Source organism: Diceros bicornis, chromosome 3 (assembly GCF_020826845.1).
Source record: "Diceros bicornis minor isolate mBicDic1 chromosome 3, mDicBic1.mat.cur, whole genome shotgun sequence".
Classification (NCBI taxonomy): domain Eukaryota; kingdom Metazoa; phylum Chordata; class Mammalia; order Perissodactyla; family Rhinocerotidae; genus Diceros; species Diceros bicornis.
In genome coordinates, this window is record NC_080742.1 from 68,124,013 (window position 1) to 68,141,162 (window position 17,150).

The 17,150-nt window shown below is 42.9% G+C and overlaps 1 protein-coding gene across 5 annotated transcripts in view; it reads left to right on the forward strand.

Annotated features, from left to right (window-relative positions):
• The window catches only part of ST7 (suppression of tumorigenicity 7), a 254,203-nt gene extending 242,807 nt beyond the window's left edge, over positions 1–11,396 (forward strand). For 3 of the 5 annotated variants that reach the window (XM_058528823.1, XM_058528838.1, XM_058528859.1), the window contains 3 exons: positions 435–527; positions 3,294–3,433; positions 4,241–5,283. In XM_058528823.1, coding sequence (XP_058384806.1) covers positions 435–527; positions 3,294–3,433; positions 4,241–4,360 — 353 coding nt within the window. In that variant the 3' untranslated portion in view covers positions 4,361–5,283. Of the gene's footprint in view, positions 1–434; positions 528–3,293; positions 3,434–4,240; positions 5,284–11,049 lie in introns of those variants that run through there. The other 2 variants (XM_058528829.1, XM_058528848.1) reach the window with 1 other exon arrangement.
• Positions 11,397–17,150: the final 5,754 nt, after the last annotated feature.

A 17,150-nucleotide genomic window follows, 5' to 3' on the forward strand; every position in this document is an offset into this window, starting at 1 on the left:
TTTGTACATCTGTAACAAGCTCCAACGAGTCAATCCACATTTGCTTCTTGAGGAAGCATTTCAATTCACGTTTACGTTATTACCATGAGTTGAGCTCTTTTGAATTAGTGCTTATGACATTTTAATAATATTTCGTAGATGAGGAAACCCTGGGCATTAGAATTGATGGCTTCCCTACTCCTCTGCACCCCCACCCAGTTTTGTGAGGTTTGCCCAGAATATATAGTGTGAGATTAATGTGTGAGTCATACATCATAATGCATCTCTGACAGTTTATCTGGCACATGACTCAGAGTTTGGGTAAGTCTTGCATCCTTTCTGGGAGTTATTTGTAGAAGTGTTCACCATTATAAAAATGCTCAAAAGTCCCTTTTTGAAGGTGAGGAGATATGAGACAAATATTGAACCTTTAACATATTGTCTTTCCTTTTCAGCTTTTCGGATGATCCCCTATCCCTTGGAAAAGGGGCATCTATTTTATCCTTACCCAATCTGTACAGAAACAGCAGACCGAGAGCTGCTTCCCTGTAAGTCTCACCTCTGCATTCCTCTCTTCAGCCGGTGAGGGTGGGGTGCCTGAAGGTGGGGATGGGAAGAGGTGGGAATGAGAAATGTTTATAATGTCCCTTGTCTTTTATTACTCTCCTCCCAAACCCTGTCCTCATTTAATAGCGTATGCGTTAAAGTGAGTTATGTGAGTGGGTTTGGCTTCCTGCTCCTCCAAGTCTCTCCAGACTCATCAAAGGGAAAGACCCCAGAGGACTGCAATTTAAATGAAGAGGCATCATGTACTGGTTGGCCTGAGCACAGAGACCCCTAGTTTGGGGCTGATGTTAGCTGGGCTGGTCGACTGTGCATGGTTCTGCCTGAGCTCCCTAGCTGGTCAGATGCAGTCTGCACAGACTGGAGTTGAAGAGGAAGCACTGACTTCAGAGGGAGCTACAGATGAGTCACGAATGGGAGGGCAGCACCAGGACGCTGGCATCATTGCCAGAGGCGGAGTCATGGGGCCGGGCGGGTGTGCTCTCTGTGGTGATGCAATGCTCTTGGCCGGAGGGATTTCCCGTGAGCATCTTGTGGATTACATGTAGTGCGTTGATGTAACGTGCAGAGCACACATGCAGCCTCAGCACTGTATGCAGCACAAAGAGGGGGCCCTGCCCTCGAGTACCTTACAAGCTAGCAGTCTGATGGCCTACGCCACATGTGGAAAGTATGATTTGGTTTACTGTACAACATTGTTTTGACAATTCCGGCTAACTAGCTATTATCAAATCATACTGTGTACAAGGAACATGTCCAGGATCTTCATGTGGCCCTGACTTAGGACATATTTTTCTCCCTCAGACAATAAGCTCCAAATTTGGCTATTCTCTCTTGCCCATCCTCTCTCCTGCCACCCCCTCCCTTTTACCAACCCCATTTATATCATAGCTCGTAGCTATAACATATTTAAATACTTTGCCCAGAGGAATAGTGTAACTTTGGACCCCTGGGTGCATAGTAAATTGTCCAACGCCAACATTGTGGAGCCAGTCATAAATCTCCAATATGGTGGGGTCTGGGTGCAAAACGAGTTGCTGTCTCAAACTGAAGTAGCAAGAGGGAGCTCACTTATCTCCTTGCTTCAAGACCCAAGGTGAGATGTGTTCCTTAGCAAACTGGGAGATCCCAGTGATGTGTTGTTCCTCATTGTCCGAGGTTTATTGTGAAAAATACACACTATTACTGGTGCCTCACACTACGTTAGATTCGATTCCACAAATCCCTGTTATGGGCCCACACTTTACCTTTTGACTCCCCCTTCAGGAACATCCTTGTTAAAGTTTCCATTTTCTGGTAAGAAAGGCAGTTTTCTGAAAAGTACACTGTTTTAAAATGTTTTAATTGTGTCCAATTAAGTTTCCATGGGGATAGATTCACTATTAGGACAAGATTACAGTTCTTAAAAGAAACTTTATAGGAATAATCTTTATAAGCCTGAAATAGAAAATTATAGCTCACACTTATTTAATTGGATGCAGTTGTCCAAGTTTGATCCCCCCTCAAAAATCTTTTGGGAGTTGGGGGTTGATGGTGAGAATGGTGAGGATGTAAAGAGGGTCGGTTGTTTTAAATGCTACCCACGTTTTGCATATTGAAAGTGTCATTGTTGTCACAGTCAGCCCTGAGCACTTGCACTCTGCGTTTGGATCCTAGTGGGGAGACTTCCCTGGATTCAGGTGCACGTGCTTGTTTTGCTTCATCCGTCCCTGCCCCTCTCCACCCTGGGTTTCAGCAGAGTGGACTAGTATTCAGGGCTCTAAGTCATGAGAGCTGAATGGCTGAGGAAAGGCCTTCAGATCTCGGATTTCCTGAGGAAAATGGAGCACTGGGGTCCTTCTGGGTCGAGTGGAGAATTGCTCACGTGCAGTGTCATGGCTCCCCGGCACCAGGGCCCCGGCAGTTGATGTTTGCTGTCTGCAGGCCAGCCCCGTCCTCCCCTGGTCAGCACCCGCACCGGCCCAGGTCACAGGCAGCTGCACCTCGAGCAGAGAGCAGGCGAGTCCGTTCTCTCGGCTTTTGTGCCACAGCTTTTTGGTTTCCCCAAACCCAACGTTTGAAATTTAAAAGTTATGGAAGACACTCTAAAGAGCACCAGTTATTTGTTTTTTTGGTGGTTGTTGGAAGTATATTTGTATCAAGAATCTCCTATAGTTGTGCCAGATGACCTTCACAGCTTTAATCCCCAGCCCTTGAAGATTGAGTAGCCCAGCTGAATGTCTCTGTCAGGGTGGCAGCCTCCATCAACATACTTAGAGTGTTCCAGGAAAAAAATACAAGATAAACTAATATTGCCTATAATGATGAATAAAAAATTACAGGAAGGTGAAAATCTAGAGAGAAGATTTTTTTTTCAGTATACTTGATTTTGGATTTTCTGGGTTTTGTACAATGAACATGTGTTTTATACTTTGAATAAAGTTTTGTTTTTATTTGTGTTTGCTCTTGTGGAAGGAATACTATATATTAGGCATGGATGGTGTTACTGGCCCTGTCCATGAATGTGTGACCTCCCCACATTAGCCCTACTGTGCCCTAGGTAGAGCGCTGAGGGCTGAGTATGGACTCGGGAGAAGCAGATAGGCGGCCAGAGGCGGGCTCAAGTGTTGGCTCTGGTTCGTTCAAGTGCTGCCCTTTTCATTTCCAACAGGCTTCAGCCAAAGCTCTGAAGAGACAGTCCCACATGTAGAAATCCCCTGAGAATGCGTTTTACTCTAGCCCTGATAATTCCCTTTTGATCTTCTCCACAGCTTTCCATGAAGTCTCAGTTTACCCAAAGAAGGAGCTTCCCTTCTTTATTCTCTTTACTGCTGGATTGTGTTCCTTCACAGCCATGCTGGCCCTCCTGACACATCAGTTCCCGGAACTTATGGGGGTCTTTGCAAAAGCTGTGAGTATTTGCCAAGAGGGAAGCCTCAGGGAAGGGGCAGGGAAAGCCAAGGGACGCAGCGTGAGAGAAATGGGGGAGTGTCGTTTAGAAATGGACATGCCTCTACTGATCGTTTGCTCACTGTTTAATTTTCATTATCATGAGTGGGATCAAAAGGTTGAAGGTCAAATGAGAAAGTGTAGGTTGTTTGTTAATGCATGCCTTGCCTCATTTCACAAAAAAAATTCTGTTTCCAAAAAAAGCATGAGGTCTAAAAGGATTAAATAAATAATTAAGAGAATCCTAGCAAATGAAAAATATGTGGGAAATTATTCAGTTTTGTATAAATTGCATGACATTATTTCTAATCTTTAGATATTGTGGGTCTTTACTTCAAGAAGGATGAGATTTACATGTTCAAAGATGATTTAAATTAAAAAAATTTTAACGGCTACAAACTCTTGGCTTGTTTGGCAAATGAACTGAGAGGGTGTGAAGGGCTTGTAGTATTAGGAAGTTTACAGATAACATTTAGAAATATGGAAATCCGTTAAGGGTCTTTAAGGAGGCTTGTGGAGAGGAGCTTTAATAAGAAAAGCCATCTGCACTGGCGACCAAGAGCAATTGTTTCCTTGTTGAAAACTGACCATTTCAAACTGCACGTGCAGTGAGGATAAATTTACTGATTTTGTCACAGATGAGTTTCAAACAGAAGGAATAAGGAAAAGAGTATCAATTATTTCCCTGGAACTCCATTCTGATTTCAAGGCGAGTGGAGTCAGAAAGGATGCTTTCTAACTTGGCTGGGTTGATTTAATCCCTTTCCAGATGATTGACATTTTCTGCTCGGCAGAGTTCAGGGACTGGAATTGCAAGAGTATTCTCATGCGTGTTGAAGAGGAACTGGAAATCCCACCGGCACCTCAATCTCAACATTTCCAGACCTGAACTCATCGCCCTTCTTCCCCCGCCACCAAAACCGCTCCTCCTCCTGTCCTCCCGACCTCCGCCAGTGGCAGTGCTGCCCACTCAGTTCCTCAAGCCAGAAACTCGGCAGCCCTCCCAAACTCCTCCCTCCCTCCCTCTCCACACCCCGTCTTTCTCGGCTTCCACAACCAGTCAGTCTAACCTCCTGAGCCACTACATTCACCTCTTCTCCCCCGCTTTCTCTGCTAGTTTAGGCCTCTCTCTTAGTTTAGGTCTTTGTTATTTCTTGCCTGGCTGCCTGCAAGAGGCTTAACTGGTCTCCTTGCTTCCCGTCTTATCCTCTGCCAGTCTTTTTCTCATACTGACACAGGAATGATCTTTCTAAATTTGCAAGTCTGAGCATGTCACTTCCCTGCTTGAATGTCTCCAGTGGTTTCCCACCATCTTCAGGATAAAGTCCCAGCTCTTTAGCATAGCATGTAAGGTCCTTTATGATCTGACCTTGCTTGCCTTTTCAGTCTCATCCCTCCCAACTCTTGCACAGACACCACTCTTGGGCCATAGTGAATTACTCACCATTCCCAGATGCACCAGACTCTTGTATACCTCAGTGCCTTTGCACATGCTGTTTGTGCTGCATGGAATGCCCTTCCCCATCACCACCTCTACTTGGCCACTCTACTAATGCCTCTTTATTCTTTTATACTCAGCTTTCTTTCTAAGTTTCTCCTAAGCTAAGTTAGATGTCTCTCCTCTATGATCCTGCAGTATTCCATGAATACCTATATTATCACATTTATTGTATTGTATTATAATTGTTGGAAACTTGTCTGTCTCCCTTTTAGAATGTGAGCTCCCTGAGAGCAGAACTATGTCTTCCTTATCTCTGTATCCCCAAAGCTTTGCACAGTAACTTGCACATAGTAGGTTTTCAATAAATGATTATTAAATAAATAAATGGTAGTGGTTTCTGCAGCAAGAATCAATGTAAAAATCAGATACAGCTTAGCATTTCTTCTCTTCTTTTATAATTACAATTATAGACTCAGAGTTGAAAGGTACGTTAAACAAATTGCCTTCAACAGTAACATGATAGAGGTCATCTAGACTCATCTTGAACACTTTCAGTGATGGGAACTCACCTATTCAACATGGAAGCCCGTTTCTTTGTTGGATCACTCAGAACTCTTCTTTATACTGACAAGATCTACCTCCCTGTAATTTTCACTTGCTCCTATTCTGCCCTCCGACACTATAGTGAACAAGTCTATTTCCTCTTGCAGACTTAAGATAACTAATACATTCATGGCCACCTCTAACCTCTCACTTACTACCTTCTCTTTTCTCCAGGCAGAACATCTTAAATTTCCTTAAGTCTTCTGTATATGATATGATTTCTAAATCCAATATCACTCAAGTTGCCTCCCTGGGTGCTCCCTAGTTTATGGACCTATGCTTTTTATTATTTTCTTCTATTCTCAGGTCAACCTCTGAGTAAAAATAGTGGCCAGAAGTCTGAGTAGATTAGAGTGTAACTTAGTAAAATTTAAAGTAAGAGTATATTTACAACATTAGACAATTACTGTTCCTCCTTTCATGTTCCTCTCCTCAATATTTTTTAAAGCATATCTGTAAAAGTATGTCATTCGCCCGGTGTTCTTCATTAAACTAACAAATAGCACTTGGTGGGAGTTTTGGATCAGAACAGAGATTCACAGCCTCTAGTGTGCATAAAATTCACCTGGCCCCACCACCAGAATCTTGAGTGTTAGCACCCAGGAGTTGTTTTTAACAAAGACCCCAGCAGATTCTGAGGATGGGGTTGAGGACTGTATTTCCTTTCAGGACCACTGGTCTCGAGAGCTGAACCTTTGAGCAGCCTTTTGCAGGTGTGTGGTGTGCTGTCAGGGCTGTTGAGGCAACAGCTTTCTAGGAATCAATGGTTTCACCCTGGCTGCACCTTGGAATCATCTAGGGGGCTTAAAAATTACTGATGTCTGTGCCCCTTCCCCATGAGGACTCTGACTTAATTGGTCTGGGGAGCAGCATGGGTATCTGAGTTTTCACACGGTCCCCAGGTGATGTGGGTTGAGGGCTGAGAACCACCATATTGAATGAAATGACTAATTGCCTAAAACTGCTTTAACCAGGGAGGGGATTGGGAAGAATGGAGGATAGTAAATAGAATATGACTTGGTGTTCTCTAGGAAAGGCTGTACAGCCTCCAGAACATTGGAGAGATGTGTTCATTATGTATGTTAGACAAAGGACCACTCTCCTCATTTAATGTTTCCAAAGCTTTGATTTTGAGTCTAGGATCAAATGATTGAATAAAATATAAACTTGCCTTTACAGTCTCCACTACCAAGGTGTGGTGGTTTGCTCGGCTACTCATAATTTTCAAATGTAGTTTAGATAAATTTGCTTTTAAACCTCTGTCTGGAGGATCACATTCATCTTGCTCTTCATTAAGGTTTAGCAGTTTCCAAAACGTCTGGAGAGACTTCGTGGGGAAGGAAGATGGATGGCCTGAAGGAGACAAGCCCCATCTCCCGCCTCCTCCCCGCCCTGCCCCGCCCCCCCACCCCCCAGTCTTCTCCACAGTTTCACCCTTGTCACTTCATCAGGCCCCTCATGAAGCCCCCCACAGGTTATCACAGCCGCCCTATAGGCTGCCTGCAACCATTTGCAGCTTGTGAAAATGATTTTCTCAGCCCTCGCCTGAGATAATGTCCCTGGATAATGACTTTTAGTAGATGCAGAGAGATTGCACTGCCACCCCTTAGGTCACATGCAGCTTGGGAACTCTCCAGTGTGTTTACATGTTGATATGCAGCCAGCAAGGCAGCCCACAGCGAAGTGTGACCCACTGGAAAATAGTAAAATGAGAGGCTTCAACTGGCTTTCCCCCCCTAATCTAATCTACCTCAATGACTTAGGACTAACTCTTCCTAGAATGTTTGGTTACCAAGATAAGGTTGCTCATATAAATAAGTTATCGTTCCAAACCCAGCCCCTCACAGAATGTGGGAAGGTCAGCATTCTGACCCCTTCTGCTCTGAAGGGCCCTGTCTTTACTCCTCTGGTCTCTCTCCTTCCCTGAGACGGAGCCACCTGACTTCTGACTCTCGTCTTCACTTATAGGCCCTGACCTCTTTGAAGCCTGATATTGATTACAGTGAAGTGTCAATTGTCTGATTGCAGTGGGGCACCTGGAACTTATTCAGATAAGCAGAGGCCTTTCGAATGTTAATGAAGCTTGTTGGGAGCCATGACCTTTTTCTAAATAATGGTCTTTTGGGAAAAGGAGGATCAGGCGATTGAAGTGTCACTCTCTCTTTTTTATTAGTTCAGTTGCTTTTTCTCACCACAAGACACTGATTGAATTATGGTGTGTTTTGGACGGTGTATCTCTGCCCTTTGGACAGAAGTTTTAGACATTGAGATAGATGAGCTGTTACAGGGTTGCCTGGTGTTGCTCATTCAGACTTAACTTTTCAAGCAATAAATTTCCCAAGTCTATAAGTGAAACTGCTGTTTCTCTATGTGCGTTGGTTGAGTCTCTGGCCAAAAAGTATTGACTGATTTTCAAACATGTGAAGAAATATAAATCAGCATCCCAAGCAAGGCAAGTTCCACCAAACTTTTTTTTTAATGCCTCCTGATGGAAGCCACTGACCTTTATGTGGTTCCTAAATGAAAGGGCGGAGCGGTTTCAGAAGCCTCCTTACGTTGTCTGCTTTTCCCTGTGGCTGAGGGGTGGGGAGGAGGATGTGGGGAGGGGTACTAAGGAGGAAGGTAGCTTAGTAATAAAGGGTGCACATCTCAACTGGGGTGAAAAGGTTCAAGGGATTCTTTTCTCAATTCTCCCAAGGATAACACATTCTAGATGTGAGGGAGAACAGTAAATAATCCTGTATATTGGAAGTATTGGGACTTAACTCTTTTGTGGGACCTCGTTGAGAAGGGCAGATATAGTTCACGGAGGCAGGGCCCACTGTATCTTGTTCCACATTGTGGGAGGAGGGGCAATTACAGGCATCAAATAGGGTGAGTCTCACCTCGATTTCCAGAGACCTCACTTTTCCACTTTTTATCCGAGTCAGGTCAGTGCCCAAAACAAAGCAAACAAACGGGCGTTTATTTGAACCAACTTTGCAACAACATCTCCATTCATTTTGCTGCCCAAGCTGAGGCTCCCTGATATCCCCACATTTTAGTGCCTGAAATGGCCCAGAGTGCAGACTTTGAGTGATGCCTTTCGTCTAACTGCACTGTCTTCTGCTAATACTTCAGTAGATCTTTTCCCCCTCAATCACAGCTTCGGCAGTTCTAAATCTGGTTTTGGTCAAGTCTTTAGGATATGATAACTTCATCAGCAATATACCTTGTTCGTTGAGCCCCTTCTTCCAACCCTTGTCAGAATCTGTGGTTTATCCAGACCACTTCAACACCTTGCTCTTCTTTATGGGACTGAGTATTAGAGGCAAATGCTATGTTTTCTGGAGCCTTGGTGGTCTCTGATTACATGTAAATGATTAAAAAATTTATGTTTGTGTATATATATGTTATGTATATTTTTAATTTTATAATGTTATTATGTTGGGTCAATGTAATCAGTAGACTTGTTCCGTATTCTCATAACCAGGATTTTACAAACTCTTTCAGAGGCAGTTTGGGGAGTAATTACTCATTCCTGGGCCCAGTATCTCCCAGGATGCCTTCCAACTACATTCAACTCTAAACTGAAAAGGGTAGGCAGTCCATTCTGTAGGGTGAGCATCTCACATGGTTTTGTGCAGTCACCAAAGGATAATTTCAGGTCACCAGAAGTTGCCATATGTCTAATACCCACATGAGGAAAGAGCCATCCACCTTCGCTCAAGGACTAACATGGCTCCTATTTGTTAACTGCAACCCAGCCTGGCGTTCAAGGCCCTCCCAGCATTCTTCCAATCACTTTTGAACTCTGCCTTTATCTCTTCCAGCCAGCTGAAGTATTTACTATCATCTGGTCATCCCAGCTGCTTTCCCTTTTCTGTTCTAGCTGTTTATTGAGCCTGGAGGGCCCACCTGCTCATATTTCTTTGCTTACTATCCTTAGACCATCTCTGTCTTTGATATCCCAGCCATCCATTGGGGTCTATTTCAGTTGCCTCATTTTAAGTGTTTCCTGATCTTTTCAACAGAATGGATTATCTCCCTTTTCTGAACCCTCCTGGTGCTTTGTTTGGGCTTCTATCTTCTATTTCATCATGGTCTATCTGGTCTTATTACTTGGCTGTGTACAGGTCCTAGTGCCTCCCCCGGCATTTGAGCTTCCTGACAGTGGGAGTTTTGTCCTAGACTTCTTTATATCTCACCAGCACTTAAGTGCCTTACTGAGTAAATATATTTGATGTAAAAGATGCAACATAGAAAAGGATTCCAAATCTTATACTATCTTGAGTTTCCTTTACACAAATCTCACACCTGATGGTCCAGCTATAATATGTTACAGACCTTCCCAGTTTGTATTTTACTGAGTCTTAAGAAAAAGGAAAGATTCTGAGGTCAAGTGAATTTGGGAAACTTGCCTACCATACCCTTTCTTGAAAACCCGCAATCCACAGAACACAGGACCAGTAGAGGAGCCCGTTTAACTTAATTAAATCCACTGTCTACTAATTTGTTTGACCTCAGAACCATGTTCCCCTCTGTGTATGTACTTATGTCCTACACTGCACTTCTGTGGGAAGTTCTTGGTGGTATAGACAGTGCTGTGCTATGGACAAAGGACTCCACAATACAAAAACCAGGTATTGAACCCTAGCAACGCGATACCTTGGTTCTGAATAGACAGAGAGCAAGGAAACTACCCAAATATCCGTCTCAGTTAGGGCACCTCTTTTGTCAGATGCTGGATGGTTTATGGAATGAAGCTGATTCTTCACAAGAACATAATCAGAACAGATTTGAGATTATGTTAGATGTGTCTCAGGCGAGGCACTTGGCTTTCTTAAAAGGCATAGTTAATGAGCACTATTCTCTACGTGAAAAGCAGAAAGGAGTTTAGTAACCAAATGAAAGCGATCCCAAAAATCTCCTCAGAGCAGCACCTCTTCAACAAGGACTTATCTTCCATGGACTGGCCAGTTTGCTGCCCTCCCCCAGGCTCCCATGATGCACGGCACTAAGCAGGTAGTTCAGAAATAAGCATGGGCTGCACAGGTGCTTGGGAGACAATAGGATCCCAAAGCAATTCACAACCATACAACAAACTTGACTTCTTTAAATTGCCTTTTCCACTTAAAGTGAGTTCCGTACCCAGCTAGGCAAGCGGGTGATCTAAGTTGTCCCCATTTTTTAACTCTTTTGCCCACTTGCCACCCATCTGTCAGCCCCTTTTGATGGCACTAGTCATCTGCATGGGCAGCCAGCAGATCCTGAAGACTAGTTGGAAGCCTCGGACCTGTGGGCCAGCTGTCAGAGGAGTGAAGGGGGCTGTCAGCAGACACTCCTCCCCCTTGTCTATCACAGCTGGGGGGCGGGGGCTGAAATGCAGATTTGATCATCCAACCATGTATCCTGTAAACATAAATATGAACTTGTAGCCTTTTGAGACTTTCATAATGCAGAGACTTAAGATGCAAGTGTGGGTTGGAGAGGTTCATTTTACAGTCTTGAACGAGCTGTCTCCTGACTTCCCTGCATTTCTGGTTTCTTTGCAGTTCCTCAGCACTTTGTTTGCCCCCTTAAACTTTGTCATGGAGAAAGTGGAAAGCATCCTCCCATCCAGTCTGTGGCACCAGCTGACGCGGATCTAGGGAAGCCCACCGGTCCTTCCCCTCACCTCACCCAGCGAGCTGCCACCATCTCTTCATGCCAACCTCTCGTGGACTCCAAGAAAGCATGACTTTGAAAAAGGGAAGCCATTCCGAGATTTTAAAACGTTCATGGACTGTCAGTTCCATATTAAAAGCTGTTTTTGTTGTATAAAATTCATTGAGGTTCAGTTCTATTATATTTTGCCTTCAGAAAAGAAAAAGAAGTCAAAAATAAACTTTTGTGTATTGCAGCAACCAGTTGTGTCTTCCTATGTCTTCCAACCCTAAAAGTGTTGGTAACCCAAATAAACCTAGAGGTTTACATTTAATTTACTAAGGACCCAGGTCGGCTGACTGCCACATGATGGTTTTCTTTGCTGATGGAACTCATCTCAGCAGGTCCTTAGAACCCCTACAGTCCATGGCTTGGAAAATGGAATGTCTTTGGCTCAAAAGTACCATCTTTTTCAGCCCCAAACTGTGCGTCCTCATAGGCCAAATGCACAAAAAAGCTTCCAAAATGAATGATAAGGGGCCGACCCAGTGGTGTAGTGGTTAAGTTTGGCACACTCCGCTTCGGCAGCCTGGGGTTCGCAGGTTCAGATCCCAGGCACGGACCTACACCACACATCAAAGCCGTGCTGTGGTGGACCCACATACAAAATAGTGGAAGAGTGGCACAGATGTTAGCTCAGGGCGAATCTTGCTCATCAAAAAAAAAAAAGAATGACAAGGAGCATGAGTGAAATGAAACGTGTGTCATAACAGGTTGTTCCAATTCAGACACTGTACTCATTGAATAGAACTCAACACTGGATTCTAGGAATCATTTTGGTTTTGCTTTCTGAAAATTTGTTGTGAGAAGAAAGCTTTTAATGAGAAGCTACAGACCCAATAGTCTGTTGTAGAACCTGACCAGTTTTCACCATTGCCATTTTTAAAATGTTTTCTCGTAAGGGTACTTTTTTTTGTTTAATCATGTTTGCATTCTTGATGCTTGAATGTGGAGCATTCTTTGAGTATTTTAGTGATCTGAACCAAAATAGTCATTTGTCCTCACCACCTTTGAAAGCCTTCTACATGATTCACACCTGCTGAGCATCTGGCTTTACTTAAGCAAAAGAAGAAAAATAAATAACCTTGAATCCTCTATCTGAAGTGAAAAGTACCTCTATTTAAAATCTCAATCCCGTGCTTAAAAAAAAAGGACTGTCCTTTACATAATTTGTTTTCCCTTTTATTTAGAATCCTGAATCTCTCCCCATGAGCATTAAAATAGGCATCATGCGGGGAAAGCACCATGCCACACCTCCTTCCCAGTTGGACTTCCTGCCAGCTCCTGGTCTTCATCCAAGAGCAAAGTCAAGTGGGCAGGTAATGTTTAGGTGCACAAGGGCTTTTCATGCTTTTGGCCAGCTTTTCCTTCTATCTTCTTTGTGCAAAGCCCTGATGGGGATATGCAGCTGGCTCCTGCTCTTAGGAAATTATCTCAGAAGAGGTTGAACTCCTATATCCACATCAGTAGTTCTGCTGTTGGGGGAAGGGGCTGTGTCTGCCTTGTTTGCCTCTTTGCCTCTTCTCCGGCCAACACAGCTCTTGACCTGGAGTGGGTGCTCAAATGATTTGTTGAACAAATTGATAGGTACACGATAGGTGCAAATAAACTTGTATTCACGTTCAGAGGAGAGAAATTGGTTTCAGCAAAGGAGGATCGGGGAAGGCTTAGAATTGTAATTTTGAGCTGGAAGAGAAAGTTGTAATTATCTAATACCATTACTTGATTTAATAAGTGGAGAAACCAAAGTCCACAGAAGTTTTGACCTGTCTGATTTGGGACTCTAGAGAAGCCTTAAATGAAAGGCTTCAGAGCTTGCAGGCGATGGCCAGTGGAAATGTGAGTTGTTAGTGACCTCCGTTGCAGGAAATGCAGCAAAGAAATTAATACAAGGATTTTGAAGCATCTTGTGAATTCGATAATTAGCACCTTAGAGCAGCTTCATGGAGAAGTGAGGCAGAAGTTAGACTTCAAAGGGTAAAAGGAGTGAATGGGAGAGGTGAAGGTGGAGAAAAGATAGTGACAAAACGATGACACGAGGGAGAATAATGGAGAGGAGCTGATCACACGAGGAGAAGCGAAACGTCTTCTCCAAACTTGAGGAACGCAAGTAGTGTGAACCTAATAGACCTTTCACTTTATAACCCAGAGACAACTCAGACAGAGGCTGTGACGCCAGTGCTCCCTTTCTTCTGCCTCTCTCTTCTTTTTTTTTTTTTTTTAATTTTTTGTTTATTGCAGTAACATTGGTTTATAACATTGTAAAAATTTCAGGTGTATATCATTATACTTCTATTTCTGCATAGATTACATCATGTTCACCACCCAAATACTAATTACAACCCATCACCACACACATGTACCGAATTATCCCTTTCACCCTCCTCCCTCCCCGCTTCCCCTCTGGTAACCACCAATCCAATCTCTGTCTCTATGTGTTTGTTTATTGTTGTTATTATCTACTACTTAATGAAGGAAATCATATGGTGGAGAGAAGGGAACTCTCATACAGTGCTGGTGGGAGTGCAAACTGGTGCAGCCACTATGGAAAACAGTATGGAGATGATTCCTCAAAAAATCAAGGATAGAACTACCATATGATCCAGCTATTCCACTGTTGGGTATTTATCCAAAGAACTTGAAAACACCAATTTGTAAAGGTACATGCACCCCTGTGTTCATGGCAGCGTTATTCACAATAGCCAAGACTTGGAAGCAACCGAAGTGCCCATCAAGGGACGAATGGATAAAGAAGATGTGGTATAGATACACAATGGGATACTACTCAGCCATAAGAAACGATGAAATCCAGCTATTTGTGACAACGTGGATGGACATTGAGGGTATAATGCAAAGTGAAATAAGTCAGAAGGAGAAGGTCAAATGCCTCTCTTTTCAACTACGCTGCTCAACTCTTGAGAGCAACCATGATCACTCTTGCAGTTCTGACCTCCTTGGGCTTGGATGCCAGGGAGGTTGCTCTCTTCGCTGTTCCTGCCTTGTTTTGCTGCCTCTGAGGACAAGCCTTCAGGCCCCTAAGGGTTTTGTGCACATCTGTGGAGAGGCAGAGCCAGAGCAACCAATATAACAGAGAAGTTTTTAAGATGATCATTTTCAAGAGATGCTTATACTTGCTGAAGGTCCATGGTTCCTGAGTTCTTAAGAACTGAGATGACAACTGGAATTCAGGTTGCTTTCCTACCTTCTGCTTTTATTTCTATATGAGGGGCATCAAATTCCATTCTGATGGGCTTTCCTCTATAAGGACCCCACCAGCAGGACAATAAGTATCCCTTAGCTTCAATTTATATATGTTTGTTGGAATGTATATACAAACATTCTAAATTAAATATTAGCAAATCAAATCTAGCAATGTATACAGAAAATAATACAATATGACCAAATGGAATGATCTGTAGATTTTCTTTTAACTTCTTTATCATACTTAGTATTGAAGTCATTCTGCCTTTATAAAAAGAATTGAGGAGCTTTCCCTATTTTTATATGGCCCAGAATAATTTAAACACTGAAATTATCTGATCTTTGAGGATTAGATAAAATTCAGGCATGAAACATCTGACGTTAGTGTTTTGTTAATGACAGATCTTTGATCACCTTTTTACTATCTTCAGTGGTGATTAGTGTCTGCAAATTTTCCACTTATGTTTAGTTGATTGCATATTTTTCTAGGAAATTACCATTTTCTCTCAGCAATCAAATGTGTTACCACAGAGTTACATGGGTATATAATTTATATTATATATTTAGTCTCTTCCGTATTTGTGGTTCTCTTTTCTTATTCCTAATTTTGTATATTTTTCTATCTCTCTCTTTTTCCCCCTTAATCAGCCACACCAAGTTTATCTATTCTTTCCATGAAAAAGTTTTAGATTTACTGATACATTCAACCATACTGGTTGCTGTATATTTTATTACTTTCAGCTTTTATCTTTATTTGCTATTCATGGTTTTCTCTGGTTTATAAGAATTCTAATTTTTCCAATTTCCTTAGATGAGTACTTGGTTAATTTTTATTTTATTTTAAGAAGGATGGTATTTAAGGCTATAATTTTTCTCTAAGTGTAGCTTTCTTGTCCCAGTGATTTTGCTATGAAGTGTTCTTTTCATTCTTTTCTAGGAATTTCTGACTTGGTTTCTTCTTATCCAGGAGTGATCATTTTGGGGTATTTCCTAATAATTAGTTACCCATTACTGCCTTCAAGGAATTTATTTTTAATGTTACTCTGAAATGTCTAATGAAAACATCAAAGATATTCAACTACCTGCCCCCAAATACAGTAAACCCTGATACCGCACACCCATGGACTGCTTCTAAGTATACTTTTGATCACTCTTTCCATCATTGTTTTAACAAAATTCCAACTTTCTTCAATGTGAAACTTCAGGGGCAATGTTAAAATATTTAAAACACAGCTGTGTTCCTTCCTCTGTTCATCTTGTTCTTCTGCTTGCCCCATGACCATGCACTTCACCAAGCCAAAACAGATCTGTGTGCTGAGTCACCAGGGAGCAGAGTAGACACAGGTGAGTGGTACCTCTGAGTAAGTGCTGAAAATGAAGGAGAAGGAGTGCCTTTAAGACATTCACATCACATATTTGGCTTCTGCTCTGCAGTAGTGACAGCTTGGGCTGTACTAAGAATTGAAATTTAAAAGGCGAGGGGGGGCAGGGGCTAGACAGGGGCTTGAAAGAATTAGTCTTGCAGTTCTGGCTTTTGAGGATCAAGGATGGCTGAGGCCAAATAGACAGGAATTAATTGGCTGACATGGAAACGTCCAAGCAGAGGTGGATTGGCCCTTTGTCAGGAATGCTCTGGAGAGCTGCAGGAGCTCGGGGACGGATGACCTGCAGGTAATATCTGCATCTCCTTCAGAGTAATATCTATAATTCTCCAGCAGGGGCAAAGAGGGCAGAAAGAAAGCTGGTTCTCCTCGCCTCTTTCTCCAGCGTGTCTCCTGTTACATCCAGTCCAAGTCGATTTCACAGTCTCTTGAGTCCTCAGCCTTGAAGCTTGTGTGTCATCAGCCTTAGGAAGAAAACCTTTGAAAGTGAAAACCTCAACTGACCATCATCAGAAGGCAAGCAAACCTCAAGTTGGTGTGTGTTTGTCCAGGGAAGGGGCAGTAAGTTACAATTTTAGAGGGTGTGTACAGGATACAACTAAAAAGTAATTTTTTAACCACCTACTTCCTGCTCTGAGCCCCCGTACCACAAAACGTGCATTCTGAAGGCTCATGTGCTGGTTGCCTCTGACAGCATCGTTATCCAGTGTCCCTGAAGTCTGGTGGCTCTCTGCTTCCATGGCATACGTGGGCTGTAGGACCTGAGGCCCCACCCCCTCCAGGCTCCCCATGAGAGTCTCTTTGCTGCCCTTTCTGAGGTCTGGGTACTGCTCGTGGGCTCAAGACCACCCCTTTATGCCTTTCAGCTTCTCCACTCTTCTTCCAGGACAGTCTCTGCAGTGGGAATAGGCCCTTCCACACGCAGGCTCTTTCAGATTGCTTCCCTGATAGTTTTCTGGGGCAAAGAACTACAAAATCTGGACTCCTGCTTGAAATGACTAAAGGGAGAATGCAGGGAGAAAATATGAATTGACATCTCAAAGATATTTTGCCCTTCAAATCAGAGATAACCTCTTTCACATCCAGTATAAATTAGATTCATTTGTTCACTCATTCCTTTATGCAATTGAAATTTATTGAGCACCTACTGTATGCCGCAGATATCATCATGTTCTCCCAGTTGTACCTTGAATTGCAACATTTATCACACTGTTTTATTTGTACATTTACTTGTCTGTCTCACCCACTGGACCACAAGGAATTCAAGTTCCACATTATGGCATCATCTTCACACTCTTATGATCTAGAACTAGATATTCTATATTCTAGAATATAAAAGTTCAATAAATGTTGGCAGGAAGGTAGAA